This window comes from Heptranchias perlo, chromosome 8, assembly GCF_035084215.1.
Source record: "Heptranchias perlo isolate sHepPer1 chromosome 8, sHepPer1.hap1, whole genome shotgun sequence".
NCBI classification, from domain to species: Eukaryota; Metazoa; Chordata; class Chondrichthyes; order Hexanchiformes; family Hexanchidae; genus Heptranchias; species Heptranchias perlo.
The window spans coordinates 77,021,143-77,046,489 of NC_090332.1; the positions used below are offsets into that span (position 1 = coordinate 77,021,143).

Here is a 25,347-nt window from a genome sequence, read left to right on the forward strand (position 1 = left end):
AATCTTCTCACCAGAGAAAATCCCTCATTCAGTTCTAAAAGTCCTGGTATTCATCCTGTAGCTCTCTGTTCAATCACATGCCATCCTTTTTAAAAAAAATCTTGTGGACCAAAGCTGGACACCGTACTTTAGAAATGGGTCTTGGTAGAGCCATACACAATTCCCAAATGGCCATTCCCGTTCAAGCTGTTTCCCAACATCCTTATACTCGTATAAACTGTTTGAAAACAGTTTCCATAAACGGTTAGTCTCCCATTGGCTGAAAACTGTACATTCTTTGCCACTTGGGTTATTGTAGCCCCAATTAAGTCTGACCACGGTAATTAGCTTACTGGAAAATGTGGTTATCCTGTCATCCCAGACAGACAGACCCTCCTTAGACCACTGTGTACAAGCTAAATTGTTTGATTTATTTACAAGAAAGACATTATACAGACGCAGAAAGGCATAACATACTAACCAATACAATATTTATAGGAATGAACTCGAATCGGTCCACAAGCTGCCTTTTAGTCTGTATACGTGACGATTCCTTTGGACTGACTGGCCGGCTTTCTCTTGTCTGTAGTCTTTCAGAATGAGAATACATGAGTCGTACGCGATTACAGAGCCTGGACATCTTCACCAGAAATGAAAACTAGCAGCCAGACCTGGTACATTCATCATTCCAACCTGCTTTGATGGAAAACTATTTCTTTGAAAAAGCCAAGCAAACAAAATGGGAATAATTTTTAAACTTTAGCGGAGAATGGCTTGAAATAATCCTTTATTCTCCTGCATTTCAACCACTCCATGTATGGATCACAGCAGGAATTATACTGGGGGTCATGCTACCCCATATGTGGAGTGGAGTCCTTTTATTGGATGTGTGACTTACAGTGTCTTTCATTTTATCAAATGACGAGACAGCAGCCTCCATTTTAAAAGATGCTAAAAGTCCCTTGACTGAGCCAAACAGACTGGGAAGGTCCCAAGTCTGGTCCCTAATCCATGTTTAGTTTGCTGATCTCAGCTGGGGCATCTAAAATTGGCATCTGTGCATCTGTCTTAGGGAGGAGAGGAGAGGAAAAAGGCAAGAGTTTCCTCTCCAGATTGCTTGTTGGGAAGCGCAAGAATGGGCACGTGATGAAGATAGGGCTAAGCTTGTGATGCCCCCTGCAATAAAATAGCCCCACCCACACTCAGATCACGTGAATAACAGCCCTTTGGGTGAGGTACTGGGTCTCCGTGGTAACGGACCATAGTGAAAGGTCTTCAAAAGAGAGGAAGAGGGGACAATTTGTAGCCCCAAAAGAAAATGGGGGCTGTGGTTTGTACTTTCCAGTTTAGGCCGTGTACTTCTCCTCGCCTTGTGTTTTACTTTTGTGATAGTGTGTGTAATCGTTGTACAAATCCTTAAACACCTCCCTCACACCCATCTGCAACGAAGCATTCAGAAAGCGGAGATCGCACTCTGTGACCAGATCCAGGAGGTGATACATTCCCTCCGTCAAGTGTCTTTTCACATCTGCATTGAGGGTGACCTATAAATTAAGAATACAAATTGTTAAACACCACACTGAAAGGTTCTGTTGTGCTCTTTTAGCAGTATTCGGGGAATGGAGAGGCCTTTGGATATGGAACAGCTGCCGTTTTGCTGGTAACTGTAGTGCTTTGTGCTCCCTGTGGGAGATGCTCGCAGTGTGCGGCTATGTGACCTAAAGTCGCAACCAGCCACCTGCGCATTAATCTCCGCGATCCACCATGTATCCCGATAGATCCATCGAATCTACTTGTGAAACTGTCCAACATCCTGGACTCGGGGGCGCAGTGATCCCGACCGACCGCCTATAGCAGGAGAATGGTCGGACAGCAGTAGGTTTCCACCCTTTCTGGTTTGCCTTCGCTTTCATGGTGTGATTTGCTTCAGGCAGTTGGGAGGAAATATGAGAAATCAACAGGTCAGGAATCTTAGGCACAAACCAGGTTCCTGGCACTCCATGGCACAACACGGCAGAATGCCATGTGATGTCAGCTTGGCTCAGTTGGTGGCACTCCCACCTCAGTCAGAAGGTTGTAGGTTCAAGTCCCACTCCGGAGACTTGAGCACATAATCCAGGCTGACACTCCCAGCACAGTAACGAGGGAGTGCTGCACTGTCGGAGGTGCCGTCTTTCAGATGAGATGTTAGAACAGAAGAGGCCTCAGTTTCTCAGGTGGATGTAAAAGATCCCATGGCACTATTCTGAAGAGGAGCAGGGGAGTTCTCCTCTGTGTCCTGGCCAATAATTATCCCTCGACCAACATTACTAAAACAGATAATCTGACATCATCACATTGCTGTTTGTGGGATCTTGCTCTGCACAAATTGGCTGCCGCATTGTAACACCAAATCCAGCATATAGATTTTGTGCTCGAGTCTCAGGAGTGGGGCACGAACCCATGACCTTCTGACTCAGGCGAGATTGCTACCACTGAGCCATGGCTGAATCTTACAGTCCTAGTGACCTCTCGAAGTTGGAGGTAAAATTGGTCGTTGGCGATGATGATTACCTTTTGTAGCTCATTGACATACTGTGCCACTGTGAAGGCAGAGAACATTGCAAATTCCTCTGTTTTTGATGCAATGTGAGTGTACATCCTTTCCACCAGACGTGCACATTGCAGGATAACGTCATTGTCTGTTGTCATACCTATAATAAAATAATTATTTTGAAAGATTCTCGAATATTATAATAATTATAGACTCCAGGGCTCCAGACAAGGGGAAAGTTTTACTGAAGCATATATGGCTGCCCTACTTTTTTTGTTTTTTACTATTACAACATTGGCACACTGCATTGGCACAATATTGTATCTCACCAACACACTGTCACAGAGCACAGACACACCACCACATAGCACTGACACACCATCACACCAAAACACCACCACATAGCACTGACACACCATCACACCAAAACACCGTTGCACTGAAACACCATCACACCATACTGCTGAGTCATCCATGATTATTTGAATTTTTTTTCATGACTTCTTGTGCTCAGGTGAAGGATGATAATGGTGAGAAACAGAGCTCTCCTAACCTGGGCACTCACTGTGTGTCTGCATCAAACACTCTTCAGTCAGATAAAGCTCCTTCTACTCTATCCCAAACTCAGAACAGCGACTGGTACCGCAGTATTGTGAGTAGTTATACCCATTTTGTGTCGTGGCCCCACATCACACTCAGAACTGGTTCGAGACACCTTAAACTCACTTCACACTGCACGTCTCCGGGCAAAGAGAAGGCAGCTGGTTTCCAGGAGTGAAATGTTAGCGTCAAAAACCCACTGAATCACTGGTCCTCTGATTATTTAGAGATTTGTGATTAAACATTCAGTAACGGGGAAATTTACAAGAGTTTAAACAGCTTCCTGATTGTAAAGTTTCTGAAGTTGAAATGCTCGTGGAATATTTGTAGATGTACAAAACATGACCTTGCCCCTCCCTATTTGTAAACTCCTCCAGCCCTACAACCCTCCGAGAACTCCGCACTCCTCCAATTCTGGCCTCTTGCGCATTCCCAATTTTAATCGTTCCACCATAGACGGCCGTGCCTTCAGCTGCCTAGGCCCTAAGCTCTAGAATTCCCTCCCTAAACCTCTCAGCCCCTCTATCTCTGCTCCTTTAAGGCGCTCCTTAAAACCTACCTTTTTGACCAAGCTTTTGGTTCAACTGTTCTAATGTCCCCTTGTTTGGCTCGGTGTCAAATTTTGTTTGATTTATACTCCTGTGAAGCACCTTGGGATGTTTTACCACATTAAAGGCGCTATATAAATGCAAGTAATTGTTGATATCACACTTTAAAACTGTCTGACTAACTTGATTGAATTTTTCGAGGAGGTGACAAGGAGGATCGATGAGGGTAGCGCAATTGATGTAGTCTACACGGATTTTAGCAAGGCTTTTGACAAGGTTCCACATGGCAGATTGGTCAAGTAAAGGCCCCTGGGATCCAAGGGAATGTGGCAAATTGGATCCAAAATTGGCTCAGTGGCAGGAAGCAAAGGGTAATGGTCGACGGGTGTTTTTGTGACTGGAAGGCTGTATCCAGTGGGGTGCCGCAGGGCTCGGTACTAGGTCCTTTGCTTTTTGTGGTATACATTAACGATTTGGACTTAAACAGAGGGGGCATGATGGTTGAAATTTGTGGATGACACAAAGATAGGCTGTGTGGTTGATAGTGAGGAGGAAAGCTGTAGACTGCAGGAAGATATCAATGGACTGGTCAGATGGGCATAAAAGTGGCAAATGGAGTTCAATCCGGAGAAGTGTGAGGTAATGCATTTGGGGAGAGCAAACAAGGCAGAGGAATACACAATAAATGGGAGGATACTGAGAGGTGTAGGGGAAGTGAGGGACCTTGGAGTGCATGTCCACAGATCCCTGAAGGTAGCTGGACAGGTAGATAAGGTGGTTAAAAAGATATATGGAATGCATCCCTTTATTAGCCGAGGCATAGAATATAAAAGCAGGGATGTTATGCTGGAACTGTATAAAACACTAGTTAGGCTACAGCTTGAGTACTGCATACAGTTCTGATCAACACATTACAGGAAGGATGTAATTGCACTAGAGAGGGTGCAAAGGAGATTTACAAGGACGTTGCCAGGACTGGAGAATTTTAGCTATAATGATAGATTGGATAGGCTGGGGTTGTTTTCCTTGGAACAGAGGAGGCTCAGGGGTGATTTGATTGAGATGTACAAAATTATGAGGGGCCTAGATAGAGTGGATAGGAAGGACCTATTTCCCTTAGCGGAGGGGTCAATAACCAGGGGCATAGATTTAAAGTGATTGGTAGAAGGATTAGAACGGAAATGAAAAAAATTTTTGTCCAAAGGGTGGTGGGGGTCTGGAACTCACTGCCTGAGAGGCTGGTAGAGGCAGAAACCCTCAACTCATTTAAAAAATACCTGGATGTGCACCTGAAGAGCCATGACCTGCAGGGCTACGGACCAAATGCGGGAAAGTGGGATTAGGCTGGGTGGCTCGTTTCTCAGCTGGCATGGACACGATGGGCCAAATGGCCTCCTTCTGTGCCGTAAATTTTCTATGATTCTACGAATGTTTAAAAGTGTGGAAACAGTATGGCCCTGTGGCTCAGTGTGTAAATGTGTGCTATTGTTCAGAAGGACGTGGGTTCAGGCCCCACTCCAGGACTTGAGCATGTAATCTAGGCTGACCCTCCCAGTGCAGTACTGAGCCAAACTAACGCGGGGTTTGTAGTATTGTCATCAAAGGTGGAACAATTCAGGACAAACTTGCTCTGCACGTACCTTTCTCACCAACACTTTTTTGACGACCTTTATGCATAATAGAAAGCACGAGTCGACTAAAACACTTGAGGAAGGAGGGTGCTGCATTGAGCAAAACCTGTGTACCAAAGCAAAAGATCCCGATCAGTGACAAGATTTCAAGCAGGGCAACATGAAAAAAATAATGCAGGAATTTCAGGGCTTCCAAAAATGCATACGTTTTCAAAATATCTCCCTCTTTATTTTACAGACCGACTCACTTTCTCTACACAATTCGCATCATTCCCAGAGTAGGACAGTGGATCCAAGATCAGGGCAATCGGTAGGATCCCAGTTCAGGGCCGTCAGTGGATCCCCACCACAATATTACCCCCTTGTGTTAACTATAACAAATCTGTAAACGAGTTTGCAAACAATTCTATAATTGACGTAGGGAGGATAATCCTATCTGGCCTTCGGTCAGGCCCAACCTCCTGGCCTTCGCTGCCTGTAATTTCAACATTTCTGTCGGACTCATATGCGAATCAGGCCAAAGGGTAGCCGTCTGATTCCCTATGAACACAATGGTGGGAACGGCTACATGCCACAGAGTAACCTGCATTCAGTCCCTAGTATTTGACCCGAGTAAACTTGTCCTTCGTTCCACATGAAAGTATTTTAATCAGCAAATGTAGCAGATTTATTCCAACAGGGTTCCTGCAGCAAAAAGTCTAATAGTAAACATGATCACTAAAGATTCAAATTTCTAAAGTTACCCTGAATCTCTTGTCTAATTGAACACACTCTAGGAATCTATGCAGTAACGTAGTGTACCTTTAACCGCGAGCACACTGTACCTTTAACTGCCAGTGCACCAAAAGGTCGCCTCAGACTGGATAACCAGGAGTAGGTAGGCTGACCTCATATATTCTCCAATCGGAGCTGCCGCTGTGTAATCTCGCCAAGTGAGATTATGGAACCCGAGTCCCTGAAAACCCACCCTAACCAATCAGTGCATCAGAGAGAGGCATCGTCCCCTCACTGCTGCAAAAACGACGAGTCACGTTTTCGGGGTCAGGGAGCATTAGGGAGGGTGATAGAAACGCAGCGACAGACCCAGGTAAGGCTCCAAACCTGGCTCCTGACTGCCTCATCAAACACACTGCAGAGAAAGGCAGCAGTGGCCAAGATCCCACTGGCGGAGTCTGGGAGGTTGGAGGTGGTCCTGACCTGCAGCCCCCAGTGTCAGCGTTCAGCAGACTGATCTAGGAGGAGCGTTTTAGGGAGGACCCTTATTGTGCCCCACTCTCCAAGGTATCATAGAGCAAGCAGATAACTCGGGGGGGAAAGTGGGGAGGGGTTACCCAGTAGCACCAGCTTACCTTAGGGTGAGACTGTAATATAGAAAACAGGACCTCGTGGATAGCTTGAAAAACTCTTCCATATTCGTCCAGCCTTAGATGGTCAAGTGGAACGCACAACAAAGCATCAAACGCAAGCGTCACATGATGTGGATTTGAGAGCACGCCCTCTCCATACCGGATCAGAACTGCCAAGGTCTCCAAACTGGGCAAAGTGATCTTACAGGTCCAGGACTGATCCAGAGCCGCTTCCTTGCTCAAAACCTGAAAAGCCAAGGGTTAAAACGTGACCATGGTGAAACTTCTGGCACTGATTACTGCAACAATGGGCTACGCTATAAGTTCTATCATTCTATAGAATATAACAGACATAAAGGTTGCTTATGAAAGGATAGTGGGCCTAGTTGTTGTTATTGGACTCGTAACCCAGAGATCATGGGTTCAAATCCCACCAGTGCAAGTTGTGAAACTGAATTCAATAAATCTGGTAATTTGTGGCTGACACCAGAAAACGACCCTAAACTCCTGGATTGTTGTAAACACCCAACTAGAAACCTGCCGTCCTTACCCGATCTAGGATTTAGCGTGATTCCAGTCCCACATTATGTGGTTGACTCCTAATTCCCTCAGGTCACCAACATTCCAAGAGCAAAAAAAGATAGTACAAACAATTATAAAGATAATGCTTTCCTTGTTGTTTTCAAGAAAATGGGGTATGATTCCTGGGCATTGAGTAGTCCATTTGTGGAACTGAGTCACAGTATGAACAGTTGATGCTGTGTTGATTAACTCCTTCAAAAAGGAGCTGGATATACAGCTGGTTAGGAGTGGGGTTGAAAGTTATAGTGGTGTAGACTGCGGTGGTCAATCCTCAGGATACGGTGGCTCCTGTGTTGTTGGGTTAGTAGTCGTCATCTTTGGTGGGTAGCAGGCTGGGGGTCAATAATGCAGATGTGGGATTGGGTGAACATTCTGTCGATAACCTTTGGGAATCATGGGCTTCTGCTCATTATCCAACCCAAGATCAGCAAACAGATTATCTGGTCACTTAGCCCATTTGCTTTTTATGGGATCGTGCTGTGTGCAAATTGGCTGTTGTTTGCCTACAAAATAGTGACTACACTTCAAAACTAATTCAATGGTTGTGAAGAGCTTTGGAATGTCTCTAGCATGTAAAAGGCCCTAAAAAAAATGCAAGTACATCCACCAGACCCTCCCCCATTTATATTTTCTCTTATCCTCAGGTTACAAATCCACACCAACTGTCCCTGATTCAGCCTCCGATTTATGCAAATTGATGAGAACAAGGACAAACCCCATTCCAGAGACTCGAGCCCGTAATCCAGGCTGACACTCCAGTGCAGTACTGAGGGAGTGCTGCACTGTCGGAGGTGCCGTCTTTTGGATGAGATGTTAAACCGAGGTCCCGTCTGCTCTCTCAGGTGGATGTAAAAGATCCAATGGCACCATTTCGAAGAAGAGCAGGGTCCTAGGCCAATATTTATGCCAACATCACTAAAACAGATTATCTGGTCATTTATCTCATTTACTGTTTGTGGGATCTTGTCTGTGGGCAAATTGGCTGCTTCATTTGGTTACAAAATGGTGACTACACCTCAAAACGTACTTTATTGGCTGTGAGGCACTTTGGGACATCCCGAGGATGTGATAAGTTTATATAAATCCAAGTTCTTTCTTTAAACTCTACATTTGATCCTAGAGACTCGATACCCACGTGATCCCCAAGAGAGAACCTTGGTCACCCCCCGATTTGTTCCTAAAACTGGGTAAAAAGCCAACTCGCGGCGTTACTTACCAGAAGCGCCGTGATAATCTGCGGAGCTGCAAACCAAACAGCCTTTTCGATATCTCCACTTAGAGGGCATTTCAAAAGAAGTGTGGTCAGGGTCAGAGATGACACAACATCCTGAATCAAAAAAAAACACAATGCAATGTTAGTGAGAAAACAAACCGGACCAATGGGGAGCACAGCGTTTGGTCACCAGCCCAGAACTCTACCCACCAGGTGCTGTCCTTTCCAAAGGTTGGTGACCTCAAGGCCCTGTGTGATCGACTTCATGATGAGGTAAAACTGCTGATCTGTGCACGTTTCTGCCAAGCAGGTGAGCAGCCCGATCAGCTGAGCTTCCAGCAACTGAACGAACTGCGCTGTCATCCAGGGAGCTGGAACAGCACAGAGAGCAGTGTGATTACATTTGGATTGTCAAACGAAGAGCAGTTTAAGAACAACACATAGCAACATCGCGCTAACTTTATGCCTTTCTTATTGTAACAACACGCAACAAGATAGGAAATTCAAACTCTGCGGTACAGTACAGCCTGCTCCACCGCACTTCATCATCGGTAAGTACAGACTCTAATTTGCGCCTGGTGTTTTCTCCCTCCACTGACAGCAGTGCCTTCAGCTGTCTAGGCTCTGGAATTCCCTCCCTAAACCCCTCTGCCTCTCTCTCCTCCTTTAAGACACTCCTTAAAATCTACCTTTTCACCATTCCTAATATCTCCTGATGTGACTAGGTGTCAAATTTTGTCTGCTAATGCTTCTGTGAAGCACCTTGGGATGTTTTACTACATTAAAGGTGCTATATAAATGAAAGTTGTTGTGTTGGGGAGGGCAAGTTAACCTGAGCCATTTTACAGTGGTGTTGGCAGAGCACTGGGAGCTGTTCACCGACCCGCATCAATGACTGGGAAAGGGTGTGTGGAATGGGAGTGGGAGTGGAGTAAACACAAAAGAACCCAAGAAATTTTACGTGTCTGATTTTTAAAAAAGCATAGGATGAGTGAGAGAGACGGAGAGAGAAAAGTGTGTGAGAAAAGGGGGAGGAAGGTATGTGTCCTGGTTTGATGTCTTCAAACTCACCCCCGTGCAACTCCACAGGAGGTTGACTAATTCATTATGGAAAATGCCTATGTAAATGAGTCATGCTGTAATTACACCCTCTTGCTGGCGGAGACATTGCATTGTCTCCAAAGGGAAGAGTGTAATATTAGCGTGATATGTTTACATAGGCAGTTTCCATTATAAATGTGGGCACAGGAATTTATACAGAAAAAGTTGAAAGGATGTGTACACAGACTCAAAATTACTAATATTTTGTAGATCGATACTACACCTGTACTTGTCACTGCTTCATTTTAAAGTGCATAACCGTTCTCTCGTGCATTCTGAGGTGCCATAAAATCCAATGTGTAAGTCACACCCATTCAAATGGGAGCGACCTTTTGCCAGCTGACGACATGACAAATTGTGAGAGCAATGCATAATTGGTGCAACCAATACAACCAGATTCTGCAGAAAGTCTTTAAGGTGTTTCACACTACGTGTTTAGTGGCAGTGAGAGGCTGAACTTGTGTCGTACCTGAAGCCCTGAACTGACTCCGTGCCGGGGAGACTCACACCTCTTTGCTTGGGTGTCAGCTCAAACCCTGACCTGGATTCAGGCTACATTCACACCGTTAATTGCACCTTTATATGTCAGTCTTGGCTCAGAGGTAGCATTTTTGCCTCTGAGTCAGAAGGTCGTAGGTTCAAGTCCCACTCCAAAGACATGAGCACATAATCCTGGCTGACACTTCAGTACACTACTGAAGGAGTGCTGCACTGTCGGAGGTGCCGTCTTTCGAATGAGACATTAAACCATGGCCTCGTCTGCCTCTCGAGTAGGCGTGAAAGATCCCATGGCACTATTCAAAGAAGAGCAGGGGAGTTCTCGTGATGTCCTGGCCAATATTTCTCCCTCAACCAACATCAATGGAACACATTATTTGGTCATTATCACATTGCTGTTTGTGGGCAAATTGGCAGTCGCAGTTCCCTACATTACAACAGAGACTACACTTCAAAAGTACTTCATTTTTTATAGAATCATAGAATGGTTACAGCACAGAAGGAGGCCATTCAGCCCATACCGGCTCTTTGTAAGAGCAATCCTGTTAGTCCCAATCCCCTGCTCTTTTCCCGTAGCCCTGCACATTTTTTCCCTTCAAGTATTTATCCAATTCTTTTTTGAAAGCCACGATTGAATCCGTTTCCACCACCCTTTCTGGCAGCACATTCCAGATCATAACTATTCACTGCGTAAAAATGTTTTTCCTCGTGTCCCCTTTGGTTATTTTGCCAATCACCTTAAATCTGTGTCCTCTGGTTCTCGACCCTTCCGCCAATGGGATGAGTTTCTCTTTATTTACTTTATCTAAACCCTTCATGATTTTGAACACTTCTATCAAATCTCCTCTTAACCTTCTCTGCTCTAAGGAGAACAACCTCAGCTTCTCCAGTCTATCCATGTAACTGAAGTCCCTCATCCCTGGAACCATTCTAGTAAATCTTTTCTGCACCCTCTCTAAGGCCTTCACATCCTTCCTAAAGTGCAGAGCCCAAAATTGGACACAATACTCCAGCTGTGGCCGAGCCAGTGTTTTATAAAGGTTCAACATAACTGCCTTGCTTTTGTACTCTATGTCTCTATTTATAAAGCCCAGGATCCCATATGCTTTTTTAACCTCTTTCTCAACCTGTCCTGCCACCTTCAAAGATTTGTGCACATATACCCCCAGGTCTCTATGTTCCTGCACCCCCTTTAGAATTGTACCATTTAGTTTATATTGCCTCTCCTCATTCTTCCTGCCAAAATGTATCACTTTGCACTTCTCTGTGTTAAATTTCATCTGCCATGTGTTCGCCCATTCAACCAGCCTGTCTATGTCCTCTTGAAATCCTCCTCATTGTTTATTACACTTCCAACTTTTGTGTCATCTGCAAATTTCGAAATTGTGCCCTGTACACCCAAGTCCAAGTCATTAATATAGATATCAAAAAAAGCAGTGGTCCTAGTACTGACCCCTGGGGGACACCGCTGTGCACCTTCCTCAGTCCGAAAAACAACCGTTCACCACTGCTCTCTGTTTCCTGTCCCTTAGCCAATTTAGTATTCATGCTGCCACTGCCCCTTTTATTCCATGGGTTTCAATTTTGCTGGCAAGCTTATTATGTGGCACTTTATCAAACGCCTTTTGAAAGTCCATATACACAACATCAACCCTCTCTGTTACCTCATCAAAAAACTCAATCAAGTTAGTTAAACATGATTTGTCTTTAACAAATCTGTGCTGGCTTTCCTTTATTAATCCATACTTGTCCAAGTGACTATTAATTTTGTCCCGGATTATTGTTACTAAAAGCTTCCCCACCACCGAGGTTAAACTGACTGGCCTGTAGTTGCTGGGTTTATCCTTACACCTTTTTTTGAACAAGGGTGTAACATTTGCAATTCTCCAGTCCTCTGGCACCACCCCCATATCTAAGAAGGATTGGAAGATAATGGTTAGCACCTCTGCAATTTCCACCCTTACTTCCCTCAGCAACCTAGGATGCATCCCATCTGGACCGGGTGACTGATCTATTTTAAGTACAGCCAGCCCTTCTCGTACCTCCTCATCATCAATTTTTAGCCCTTCCAGTATCTCAACTACCTACGAAACACTTTGGGACATCCTGATGCCATGAAAGGCGCTATAGAATTGCAAGTCTTTCTTTAAATACTGCTTAAAAAATGAAACAGATTGTTAAGGACTGAAGACCTGACGACATTATCAGTTTTATTTTGAAACTTAAAGGAGACAGCTTGCAGAAACAATTCAAACAGATGAAGGAAAGGATAAGTTAATTCTCTACTGGGAGAACTAATGATATCTGATTAACAACAATACTTGCATGCTTTGAATAATGAAATAGCCGAGTCTTTTACCTGCTAGCAGAGCCTTTACAGCTCGGAGTATGGAGGGGATGCCAGTCTTGATATCACGATCAGAGCACAACTCTGAAGCTGAACAGAACACTTTTAAAAAGTCAAGTTGCTTTCGGAGTGGCTCCGGGTCATCAGTGGAAGAGGCGAGTTGGTGAAGAACCTGTGAACAGGTGCTCTGGTACAAGTCACCGTGCTGCAGCCCCACCTTGTTGTGGCTCCCTCCTTCACTGACCACATCATCTTGTTCCCCCCTCGGGCACAGTTCTGCCTCCAGAAGGACAGTGACACAGGACACGGTGAGTGTTTGATCTAATCTTCTACTTTTGCTGAAATGTGACTGGAGAACTGGGCCCAAAAGGCCAATGAGTTGGGTCAGAAGGCAGGGCAGAGTTTTGCTCGTGTGTCTGTTCTTTTCAGACTGCTGCAAAGTGGTTACAATAACCCGGCTCAATGTTGACAGGCCAACTGTTAGAAGCTGCTCAGCCACCAGTTGCCATTCTCCTTTCACCTTTGAAGACATCCAGGCATTCGAGAGGAAAGCAACAAATTGCTCCAAGTTCAGGCACATGCTTTGCTTCCTTTCAACAATCGTCTGGATGAAACTAGTCAAAAACCTTTGGAAAGTGAGGAGAAACTCTGGCCAGACTGAACACTCTATGCAGCCGGCAAACTCTCTGCTCACAGGAAACAAAGGAGCTGTGACTTTCTCCAGGATGTCTCCGGCATGTGCCAACTTAAAGACCACATTGCCGTTGGTGCCCGTCTGCAGGACGGTGAGGAGGAAGTAGCACTTGCTTAAAACTTGCAGACACTTTGAAGCGTTGCTCTTTTCAGAGCTGGGTTTAAGGGTAGTGACCAGGGACAGCAACAAAAGAAAACAATGGAGATGATCGGTAGATGACAGGCTGTCCAGCCTCAGAGCAGAAAGGATGTCCAAAGATCGCAGGAGAACATCCAACTGCTGCTCAGGTAGGATGAGAAGGGAGGAGCTTTTTACTGATGACAGTATGTTTTGGGCAACAAGAGGTGAAATCCCTCGAGACTGTGTAGGGTGAGAGAACAGTGACCTTGAAGTGCTGCTTCTCCTATTGCCATCCCCCTGCCTGGCAATGCCACTGCCTGCCAGTTGTTCTAGTAACTGCGTGGACACACCCATTCCCGAGGCAGATACCAGACTCCTCATCTTCTCTGTTAAACCAAGCAAAAACGCACGGTGCAGGGGCTGCATTTCAGGAAGAAGAGCACTATTAAGCAAATTCTCACACAGCGTTGGAATAGAAAGTGAGTTTCCTGAGTCCTGGCCCAACTCCGGAGTCTCTTTCAGTAATAAATTCGTCACCACCACATCAGCTATGTAAGTGATGTCTTCCTCAGGGAGATACGGAACAAGGAGGACAAGGTTTGATGTGACCAGATGCCAGTGTGCAACTGCATACGTTTCTTCGGTCAGCGTGCTGAGCTCTCCATCCCATCCTCGGGCACGTGCGTCTTTAACGGCGGTTTTCCCGGATCGAATGATGAACTCAGCAGATAACCTCAGCGATGCGTCCTCCATTTCTGTCTGAGTCCCGGTCTGCATCATGATCCTCTTCATCTTCTGGACCGAAAGCAGCTGGAGGAAGTGCCACCTTAGCTCACTGTTCTGTCCCGAGACATCAGCTATCAGCATCCAGTCACCCGATCCCACCTGTGGAAGAAGGCAATGAAAGTTCCACTCCTCGACCTCTGCTTTGCCAGCCTGGCTTCCTGGCGAAACGTACTTGCTGCAGTTTAACTTGAACACATGATCGACTTCCACCCAGGTGTAGCTGAGAAGCAGCCCTGCGCTCATGGCTCTTGTGGCCCACAAGGAAGAGTTTTCACAGTCCGGATCCTTAACTATGTGGAAGAGTGGCATCACCACCGCTTGAACCATCTTGTCCATCAGAAGCTGGGTGCGTAGAATTATTGGCACTGGTGTTTTGGCATCGAGACTCTTCATATTAAAAAGAATAGAATTCAGTAGAGTACTCATTGTGAGAACTTTCAATGCCAAGTCAGAGTTCCTTGCTAGATCCGGAATCAAAAATTCCTGGCTCTTCAAGATTAGCTCCCAGACATCCAAGACTTGACTGGCTGGTACTTCCAGTAAACATTCAGAGAGCTTCTTGGTGAGGCCAATGGATAAGATGGGCTGCCTCAACTCATCAGCAGCTGGACGAGAGACAACGTCCAAAACCTCCTTGAACAGCCTTGCCAGTTGCCGCAGTTTGGTGTAGGTCTGAAGCAATGTGCTCAGCAGCGTGTCTTGGGCTCTTTTCACCCGTGAATCGTTAACATCGGCATCGATCCACGCTAACGACACCAGGTCGTCTAGATTCGGCTCCACGATCAAATGGTTTAATAGGACCAAGGTCTTCAGGCACCTAAACCAGGCTGGTGTGGCTGGGCGGGGGTAGGTTAGCAACATTTCTGCCACTTTGCTGTAGAGGGTGAATTGCACTCCCTCGCACCGGATTTTATCCACTGCGATATTGTAGATGTTGCTGCTGAAGATCGAATTCAATAACTGATCCAGTGCGAGTAGCCCAGGAGTCCAGTCCGCAGATTCTCCACGCTCGTCGCTCTTTATCTTTGGGAATCGTAAGGAGTCAAAGAATCTGGCGAAGATATGGAAACAGAGCAGGTGATTTCCGTCCCTGCAGTAGGACTCGAGACAGAGTCTGTAAAGCAGCGGGACTGAACCAGCCACAACAGCAATGTGCAGATCTGGGCCGAAGAAGTCAGCGTCGTCCAACTTTACAAGCATCATTTCAACAGGTGCTGCCAAGACCTTGGAAAAGCTTTTCTTCCTTTCCTGCGAGCTATCCCTTTGCAGGAGCTCGTCTCTGTAAGAGTTCAAGAAGTCGGCGTGGAACAGTCCGTTATGAAGTGCCGTCTGGATTTTATTGCATATCTCTTTGCTGAGGTGCTGTCGCACCATCACCTCATCTTCACTCATCCAACACCTCGAGGTCAGCAGGTGCCTCAGGAGGAGGAAGGGCTGAAAGAGAGGACCGCAGACCTGCAGAAATACCCGGGACTGGTTGTGCTGTTGCCTTTGAACGATGAGGTACTGATTAAACACCAACAGGAGGACATCAAAGAGCTGCGTGGAGCACAAGGCTTCTGATGATTTCAACCTGTGGCAGACCAGCAAGCAGAGTTTACACAGCAGATCCACCAGCAGCTCACACTTGCTGGTGTAGATGATGGAAAAGGCAGGAGATGCGAGAATACCTCGACAGCAGCTCAACACCGTGGGCAGGCTTGACGCGTCGTCATTTACTGGCACTTTGCCGGAACATTCTGAAATCCTGTCATTTATAATCTGAAATAAAAATTTAAAAAGAGGCATTGACAATTTTTCTCACACAAGTTTGAAATACTGAAGGGAGCCTTTCAAATTAATTAAAGTTTATAAACATCTTTTAAATTACATAGAATTTACAGCACAGGAGCAGGCCATTCGGCCTAACAGGTCTATGCCGGTGTTTTTATGCTCCACACAAGCCTGCTCCCACCCTACTTCATCTCACCCTATCAATATATCCTGTTCCTTTCTCCCTCGTGTACTTATCTAGCTTTCCCTTAAATGCATCTATGCTATTTGCCTCAGCTAATCCCAGTGGTAGCAAGTTCCAGATTCTAACCACTCTCTGGATAAAGAAGTTTCTCCTGAATTCCCGATTGGATTTATTAGTGACTATCTTGTAGTTATGACCCCTAGTTTTGGACTCCCCCACAAGTGGAAACATCTTCTCTATCGAAACCCTTTGTAATTTTAAAGGCCTTGCTATCAGGTCATCCCTCTTCTCTTTTCTAGAGAAAAAGCTCCAGCCTGTTCAGTCTTTCCTGAAAGTTATAAAGTACTTTCTGAATCTGTGGTGTTTGTATCCATTAAACTTACACTACATTAAGTCTAACATTTTGCTAAGATTACTTGTTTTTTCAACCTACAGTATTCCTGCAGACCCCTGTACCTGTCCAGGTACAATCTGGGTCTGTGGGGTGCTGATGGACACACCTATTCGTCAGAAGCCCTCCCTGTTATTTCTGCCAGATCGTACCACTAGTACCACAGGTCTCTCTTTAGGAACAGGAGGAGGCCATTCAGCCCCTCGAGCCTGTTCCACATATCTCGCTTTAAAGTATTTAATCAAAATTATTAATGAGAAATGCTTTCTTAAACTGAGTGCCGTAGTGGGTTCGGCACTGACCTTTGTCAGCTTGGCTCAGTGTTAGCACTCTTGCTGTTGAGACAGAAGGTTGTGAGATCAAGTCCCACTCCACAGACTTGAGCACATAATCTAGGCTGACACCCCAGTGCAGTACTGAGGGCGTGCTGCAATGTTGGAGGTGCATCTTTCAAGTGAGACACTAAACAGAGGCCCCATCTGCCCTCTCAGGTGGACTTAAAAGATCCCATGGCACTACTTGAAGAACAGCTGGGGAGTTCACCTAGTCAATATTTATGCCTCAATCAATACCATAAGACAAATGACCTGTTCATTTATTTTATTGCTGTTTGTGGGGCATTGCTGTGCGCAAATTGGCTTTCCCATTTACTACATCACAACAGTGACTACATTTCAAAAAGTACTTCATTTCCTATGATGCTGAGGACGTGAAAGGTGCTATATAATTGTCAAGTCTTTCTTTGGACAAGGATTCAAATCCAGCCCAGACTGATGGGATGAAAGTCTCCTCTGTCTGCTGGCCCTAGGGGTGCTATATGAAATGAGTCTCAATCTAGTTCCTAGTAGGCATGGGCCTACAGCATAAAACTGACCCCTAACCTCACCCAGAGACCCCTCAGGATGGTTGGTGTGGGAGATGGGAAAAATATCACACTGACACAGTAAGCTGAAACAGGAGTAGGCCATTCTGCCCCTTGAGCCTGTTCTGCCATTCAATTAGATCATGGTTGATCTGTATCTTAACTCCATTTACCCACCTTAGTTCCATAACCTTTAATACCCTTGCCTAAAAAAAATCCATCAATCTCAGCTTTGACATTTTCAATTGACCCCCAGCCTCAAGAGTTTGTTGGGGGAGAGTGTTCCACATTTCCACTACCTTTTGTGTGAAGAAATGCTTTCTGACATCACCCCTGAATGGCCTAGCTCTCATTTTAAGGTTATACCCCCTTGTTCTGGACTCTCCCACCAGGTGGAGTGGAGGGAGCTTTACTCTCCATCAGGTGTGCTGTGCCTGACCTGAGAGTGTTTGCTGCTGGCACTGGGTGCCTGAAATGGGAAGAATTCCATTCCCCAGCATTAATATCCCTCACCTTAATTAGCACAAAAAAATACATTTAAAAAAAAACACATTTGATGCCCAGATTCTTGAGTCACATTCCCACTGCCAGTATTACTCATAGTCGGCTAGTTTGACTGTAAATGTATCCTCGAAGCTGTTTCATCTATAAGAATTTGAAGCGAAGGTTGCTGGTGAACGAATAGATTTTGTGTTAAGAGGTAATTTTTCAAAGGCTAATTAGGTAACCCTTCCCCAACCCAGCACCGCTGTAACTCCAGGAAACAGCCCAAAGTGTGGTAGATTCTAATGGAAAGGGAACAATTAACCCTACCCCCATCATCCAACCAAGAAGCAGCACATTTAAGAAGAGAGGGAATGTGCAGTACTGAGGGAATGCTGCACTGTCGGAGGTGCCATCTTTCGGATGACGTTAAACCAAGGCCCCGTCTGCCCTCTCAGGTTTGGCATTATTTTGAAGAAGAGCGGGGGAGTTCGCCCCAGTGTCCTGGCCAACATTTATCCCTCAACCAACATTGTTAAAACAAATTATCTGGTCATTATCACATTGCTGTTTGTGGGACCTTGCTGTGTGCGCACTGGCTGCTGCGTTTCCCTACATTACAACAGTGACTGCACTTCGAAAGTACTTCATTGGCTGTAAAAGCTTTGGGATATTCTGAGGTCATGTTGTATAAATGTGCTGTACAAATGCAAGTTCTTTCTTTCTTCCAAGTCTTTCTAGTTCTATAGTCACCAATTAGTCCACTCATATCAGAACAGAAATAACTGAGTTAAATTGAAATGGTACCAAAAAAAAATTGAAATGGTTACTAATAACAACAGTTGGTTCCTGTCACTGTGATGTAAACCAGTTTCACCTGTGCAACCGTGAACCTAATGGTGATGATCTTCCCCTTCTCGATCATCTTCTGCAGCTTTTTGCTATGGAGGATATCATCCAGGTAAGTCCACAGTCCCTCCACAATCTCATCTCCAAACTGTAGCTTTTTGCTGTAATATCCAGTCAATGCGTGACTCACCCAATCAAGTAAAACCTTTGTAATAGAGAGAAAAGAGGTGGATCACAATAAGACATTCCTACCACTGCATACAAATGGTTGCTATTTAGATGAGTCAGAGGATATGCTCAAATGATACGGCTAAAGGGCGACGGGAAGGAAGTGTATTGTATATACAAGACTTTTAATATATTACTGATTGATATTTTGTGGCACTTTTATCTCCTTTTGTTACCTCTTTAACTCTGGAGGATGAGATCTGGCCTTTGGCCTTCTTCCCAACCCCCATCATTGCTGATGCACAGCAGGTCTGCCACAGTGAAGTGCTCCATCTAACAGCCCACTGATACAAAGCGTAGCTCAGTCTGACGAGAAGTCAAGGCTGGGATCCGAACACATGCCCTTTGAACCATAACCCTTTGACCAAGCACCACTTTCACTCAGTTATGGCTACATGACTTTATTTTAAAAAGTACACACTAATGTTAAAATATTTTGCTCATTGGAGAATAAGCAAAAAAAAGTCAATTCGTCCCATTAGACCCCCCCCCCAACCCCACCTCAAAGAATTCACAATTTGCCCCAGCATTGACAGCAGCTGTTTAATTGCTCAATCTGCAGAAATACTCTAATCCCCACAAATAATCCCAGTGAAACCCCAGAATTACAACATCTTCACATTTAGCCTTGGCCCCTCACATATACCATTCCCCTCATCCCAGTGGAAAAGGAACTATTGTCGTTCCCCCTCCCCGTGGAGGGTTTCATCACACTTATCTTTGAGATCTCCACCTCCAATTGCAGACAGATATTGACCTATCTCCTTTTAAAAGGTGTTAATTGTCATTGCTGGAACACAGATTTAAGGTGATTGGCAAAAGAACAAGGGGGAAGATGAGGAGAATTTTATTTATGCAGCAAGTTATTATGATCTGGAATGCACTGCCTGAAAGGGTGGTGGAAGCAGATACAATAGTAACTTTCAAAAGGGAATTGGGTATATACCTGAAGAGGAGAAAATTGCAGGGCTATGGGAAAAGAGTGGGGGAATGGGACTAATTGGATGGCACTTTCAAAGAGCCGGCATTGGCACGATGGACCAAATGGCCTCCTTCTGTGCTGTAAGATTCTATGATTCGGGTTTTCCATATGCATTACTATGAGCTCCTTCTTGAGATTCTCCTCTCCCTCCAACCATGCACTATTCCCACACACTGAGCAGAGGTAAGCAGACTGTCTGATTCCTTGGGACATGGCAGTGTTATTCCAGCCAGTGCCAGATACCATACAACGCAACCTGCCCACCAGTTCTCCCTTCCCCTTGGCGAATATTCATTTTTTTTCAAGAAACTATCTAATTCTGTTTTTAGAGCTGATGGTCTCTGCTTCAACAACAGATTATGGCAGAGAATTCCACATTCTAATCCACCTCTGCATAAATCTCCCATTTAATTCTTTTTGATTATCTTATATTTGCGCCCTCCCATTACCGTCTAGCTAACTGAGGAAACAATCTAGCACTATTAATCCTTCATAATCTACAAGACCTCCATCAGGTCTCCACTTACCCTCCCCAGTTCAAGTGGGAAATAGCCCCAACTCCTCAAATGGGACTTGGATGATGAGGGAATTATGACCTCCTTGCTTAATGGAGGGGAGAGTAGGCTGGAATTGGCAGCTAGTCCTCTGCAAAACTGACAACATTTCCTACAATGTGTTAACTCCGACCCAGCCTAGTTTTAACTGAACTTTACATCTGCAGAACCACAACAACAATAACTTGCATTTATATAGCGCCTTTAACGTAATAAAATGTCCCAAGGCGCTTCACAAGTGTGTAACCAGATGAAAATTGACACCGAGCCACATAAGGAAATATTAGCCCAGGTGACAAAAAGCTTGGTCAAAGAGGTAGGTTTTAAGGAGCATCTTAAAAGGAGGAGGGAGAGGTGGAGAGGTTTAGGGAGGGAATTCCAGAGCTTAGGGCCTAGGCAGCTGAAGACAAGACCAATAGTGGAGCGATAGAAATTGGGGATGCACAAGAGGCCAGAATTGGAGGAGCGCAGAGATCTCGGAGGGTTGTAGAGCTGGAGGCGGTTACAGAGATAGGGAGGGGCGAGGCCACGGAGGGATTTGAAAATAAGGATGAGAATTTTAAAACCAAACCAAAACGGAATCCAAATACGCACCTGTTCCTTGTTGGGCAGAAAGCACTGGTGTGAAATCCAGGCAAATCGAGCTAGTTTCAGTCTGTCTCCCCATGGGGTCTTTGCACTTTTAAGTTTTAGGTGAATCCCAGAGTAAATTGCAGCCATGATCTGAAATCAAGAGAACAACATCTGCTGTTTCGTATTAGAAATAACACAGGCAAAACGAGTTCAGATATTTGCTGGTGACTCTCTATGTTTTAATGTGAATTATATCACACGCATCAGTAGCACTCTTGCCTTTGAGTCAGAACGTGATGAGTTCAAGCCCCACTCCAAGACTTGAGCATGTAATCCAGGCTGACACTCCCAGTGCCAGTACTGAGGGAGTGCTGCACTGTCGGAGATGCCGTCTTTCAGATGATTAAACCAAGGCCCCGTCTCCCTTCTCAGGTGGACATAAAAGATCCCACAGCACTATTTCAAGAGCAGGGGAGTTCTCCTCAGTGTCCTGGCTAATATTTATCATTAGATACAGTGTTCCATATATATGTGTGTGTGTGTGTGTGTGTGTGTGTGCGCGTGTGTATATAGTTAGATACAGTGGCTCCTACCCCTCTATATAGTTAGATAGTGTCCCATACCCCAATATATGGTTAGATAGTGTCCCATATCCCTATATATAGTTAGATACAGCATTTCCTACCCCTATATAGTGTCCATTACCCCTATATAGTCAGTGCCTCCTACCCCTATGTATAATTAGATACAGTGTCTCCTACCCCTATGTATAGTTAGGTACAGTGTCTCCTACCCCTATGTATAATTAGATACAGTGTCTCCTACCCCTATATATAGTTAGATACAGTGTCTCCTACCCCTATATATAGTTAGGTACAGTGCCTCCTACCCCTATGTATAGTTAGATACAGTGTCTCCTACCCCTATGTATAATTAGATAGTGTCTCCTACCCCTATATATAGTTAGGTACAGTGCCTCCTACCCCTATGTATAGTTAGATACAGTGTCTCCTACCCCTATGTATAGTTAGGTACAGTGTCTCCTACCCCTATGTATAGTTAGATAGTGTCTCCTCCCCCTATATATAATTAGATAGTGTCTCCTACCCCTATATATAGTTAGGTACAGTGCCTCCTACCCCTATGTATAGTTAGATACAGTGTCTCCTACCCCTATGTATAATTAGATAGTGTCTCCTACCCCTATATATAGTTAGGTACAGTGTCTCCTACCCCCATATATAGTTAGATACAGTGTCTCCTACCCCTATGTATAGTTAGGTACAGTGTCTCCTACCCCTATGTATAATTAGATAGTGTCTCCTCCCCCTATATATAATTAGATACAGTGTCTCCTACCCCTATATATAATTAGATACAGTGTCTCCTACCCCTGTGTATAATTAGATACAGTGTCTCCTACCCCTATGTATAGTTAGATATAGTGTCTCCTACCCCTGTATATAATTAGATACAGTGTCTCCTACCCCTGTATATAATTAGATACAGTGTCTCCTACCCCTGTATATAATTAGATACAGTGGATCCTACCCCTATGTACAGTTAGATAGTCTCTCCTGCCCCTGTATATAGTGAGATACAGTGTCTCCTACCCCTACATATAATTAGATAGTGTCTCCTACTCCTATGTATAGTTAGATATAGTGGCTCCTACCCCTATGTATAATTAGATACAGTCTCTCCTACCCCCATATATAATTAGATACAGTGTCTCCTACCCCCATATTTAATTAGATACAGTGTCTCCTACCCCTATATATAATTAGATAGTGTCTCCTACCCCTATATATAATTAGATAGTGTCTCCTACCCCTATATATAATTAGATAGTGTCTCCTACCCCTATATATAATTAGATAGTGTCTCCTACCCCTATATATAATTAGATAGTGTCTCCTACCCCTATATATAATTAGATAGTGTCTCCTACCCCTATATATAATTAGATAGTGTCTCCTACCCCTATATATAATTATGATGTGGAGATGCCGGTGATGGACTGGGGTTGACAATTGTAAACAATTTTACAACACCAAGTTATAGTCCAGCAATTTTATTTTAAATTCACAAGCTTTCGGAGATTTTCTCCTTCCTCAGGCAAACATTTGCCTGAGGAAGGAGAAAATCTCAGAAAGCTTGTGAAAGTTTACAATTATATATAATTAGATAGTGTCTCCTACCCCTATGTATAGTGAGGTACAGTGTCTCCTACCCCTATATATAATTAGATAGTGTCTCCTACCCCTATATATAATTAGATAGTGTCTCCTACCCCTATATATAATTAGATAGTGTCTCCTACCCCTATGTATAGTTAGATAGTGTCTCCTACCCCTATATATAATTAGATAGTGTCTCCTACCCCTATGTATAGTGAGGTACAGTGTCTCCTACCCCTATATATAATTAGTGTCTCCTACCCCTATATATAATTAGATAGTGTCTCCTACCCCTATATATAATTAGATAGTGTCTCCTACCCCTATATATAATTAGATAGTGTCTCCTACCCCTATATATAATTAGATAGTGTCTCCTACCCCAATGTATAGTGAGGTACAGTGTCTCCTACCCCTATATATAGTTAGATGGTCTCTCCTACCCCCTGCTCTCCAGGCTCAGGCTGCGCTACACGTGCAGTCCCGTCAGTCCCAGCATTACATGACCTCTCACCCGTGAACTCTAACCCCTGAACTCTCACCCTTCAGTAGCGAATCAACATGAAGCCGAGCGGCTCGAGCGGAGGCGCCAAAGCCGTGAGAAGAGGAGCGGGAGGCGCGGCCCCGGCCTGGGCCCGAGCCTGAAGCGGAGCCTCAGCCCGAGGAGAGCCTGGGGCCCGGCGCCGCGCTCCGGCCTGTGCCGGCCCACTTCTCTGCTGTGGTAGCGAGCGGCCGTCATGCAGTAAGTTACGGTCCCGGCGACGGCTGGGGCAAGCAATTCACGGAGGCCGAGGCTTCGGGCCTGCGGGGCAGGGACACCGAACAGGAGGCAGCGCGCCTGGGGGCCCGGCCGCTGCTTAAAATAAAGCCCCGTACATCCCCTCCCCTCCCCCCAAGATCAACCCCTCCCCCCGGTCACTCCTTCCCTCCCCTCCCCCCGGTCACTCCTTCCCTCCCCTCCCCCCGGTCACTCCTTCCCTCCCCTCCCCCCGGTCACTCCTTCCCTCCCCTCCCCCCAGGTTCAGAAGTCGCTCGGTATAGAGGCTGAAGGAGGAAAGCAATGAAGATATCTGATTGAGAAACCTGGCATGGTACTTGGGTGGGCAGCAGAGAACGAGGATTTTAGTGGAGAGGCAAGAAGGGTGGAACAAGGTGAGATGCTCAAAGGAGGAGAAGGTACCAGAGGAGTAGAGGGACAGCCCAAGGTGTGATTTGGTGATCAGGGCCACACTGCTACTGCAGCAGTCTGGGTGGAGCAGGTTGTGGAAAGTTTGTTTAGGCAGGGAGGCAAGGTGTCATCACCTGTGAGCCAAGTTTGAATCAAAGCTAGGATGTCGATGCATTCACCCATAATTTGGTGGTGTGTGGTAAAGGTTTTGTCTGCGAGTGAATTGAGATTTTGGAGGGAAATGCGGAGGGGGCGATGATTGCTGTTCCGCTGGCAGAGTCCAAGGGGGCAGTGGTGGGTGGGGTGAGTGGGTCAGGAAGGAGGTTGGCGTGGTTAGCCCCAGTGGGTGTGCTGGGTGTGAAGGTTTGCGAGACAGGAGGATGGGGTGAGGGTCAGGGTTGCTGCTCGTAAGGAGGCAGCGACGGGTACCTCGATGGGCCTTTCGGAGAATGCCAAGAGGGATACAGAAGGAAGCTGTGGGCTTATGCAAGAGGGAATCAAGCCTGGGATGGCAGTAGGAGAGTAGGAAGGTCGAGGAGTAGTGACAGGTTGAGGTAGGAATTGCGGGGCCAAGTTCAGGCCTTAAAATCCAGTTTATACTGCACAAGTTTAGCATTGGTGCAAAGTCAAAATTGCTTTGCACTGACACTAAACTTGTAGTGTAAATCCACACTCTGCTAAGGATCTTATGTAAGTGTGTATTTTTCATGTTTTTTACCAGTAATTTTAACTCAACATCAGAATGTGGGTTCTGTAGCCACTGTGGACTCTGACATGTTGTAACTTGGATATTAGAACTATGTGTTTTCAGTTATGCTGTGCTACCAGTATTGTGCTCAGTGAAGCTATTGTATGGTAGTAAGAGGTGAAAAAAAATCCACTTAAAAAAAAATGTAATATATTAATAGTCTCGCAGCGAGTTACAAGATAGCAAACTGCTTAAATGTTGTTGCTATGATTTGTAATGTCAGTCACTTGGTTGAATTACCTCATTATAATTTATGAATAGTCTTCTGTTTTCTTCCTCCCTTGCTCTTGCATACGCTCTCACTTTCCCTCTAATTACGTGTCTCTTTGCATCTCTTTAAGCATTCTGTTTAAACCAAGATATTGCTGTGTTAATTTGTTTAGTTGTAGCACTG

General features: G+C 45.2%; 2 protein-coding genes across 4 annotated transcripts in view; one reads left to right on the top strand and one right to left on the bottom strand.

The window, feature by feature from the left end:
- Positions 1-389: 389 nt before the first annotated feature.
- urb2 (URB2 ribosome biogenesis homolog) lies at positions 390-23,917 on the bottom strand. Of its 3 annotated transcripts, none has more exons than XM_067989388.1 (10): positions 23,580-23,917; positions 20,879-21,007; positions 18,549-18,725; positions 12,391-15,739; positions 8,643-8,803; positions 8,436-8,546; positions 6,641-6,883; positions 5,301-5,397; positions 2,533-2,672; positions 390-1,523 (listed from the first exon to the last, which is right to left on the bottom strand). In XM_067989388.1, exons 2-10 carry the CDS (start codon positions 21,002-21,004, stop codon positions 1,326-1,328), a joined length of 4,602 nt encoding a protein of 1,533 aa, XP_067845489.1. In that variant the 5' UTR covers positions 21,005-21,007; positions 23,580-23,917; the 3' UTR covers positions 390-1,325. The 3 variants fall into 3 exon arrangements, with proteins under 3 accessions (XP_067845489.1, XP_067845490.1, XP_067845492.1); XM_067989389.1 differs by lacking the exon at positions 23,580-23,917 and adding an exon at positions 23,481-23,520; XM_067989391.1 differs by lacking the exon at positions 23,580-23,917 and adding an exon at positions 23,451-23,493.
- Positions 23,554-25,347, top strand: part of taf5l (TAF5-like RNA polymerase II, p300/CBP-associated factor (PCAF)-associated factor) — a 34,358-nt gene continuing 32,564 nt past the window's right edge. The window contains exon 1 of the mRNA XM_067989392.1: positions 23,554-23,779. The gene's annotated coding sequence lies outside the window, so the exon portion shown is untranslated. The remainder of the gene's footprint in view (positions 23,780-25,347) is intronic.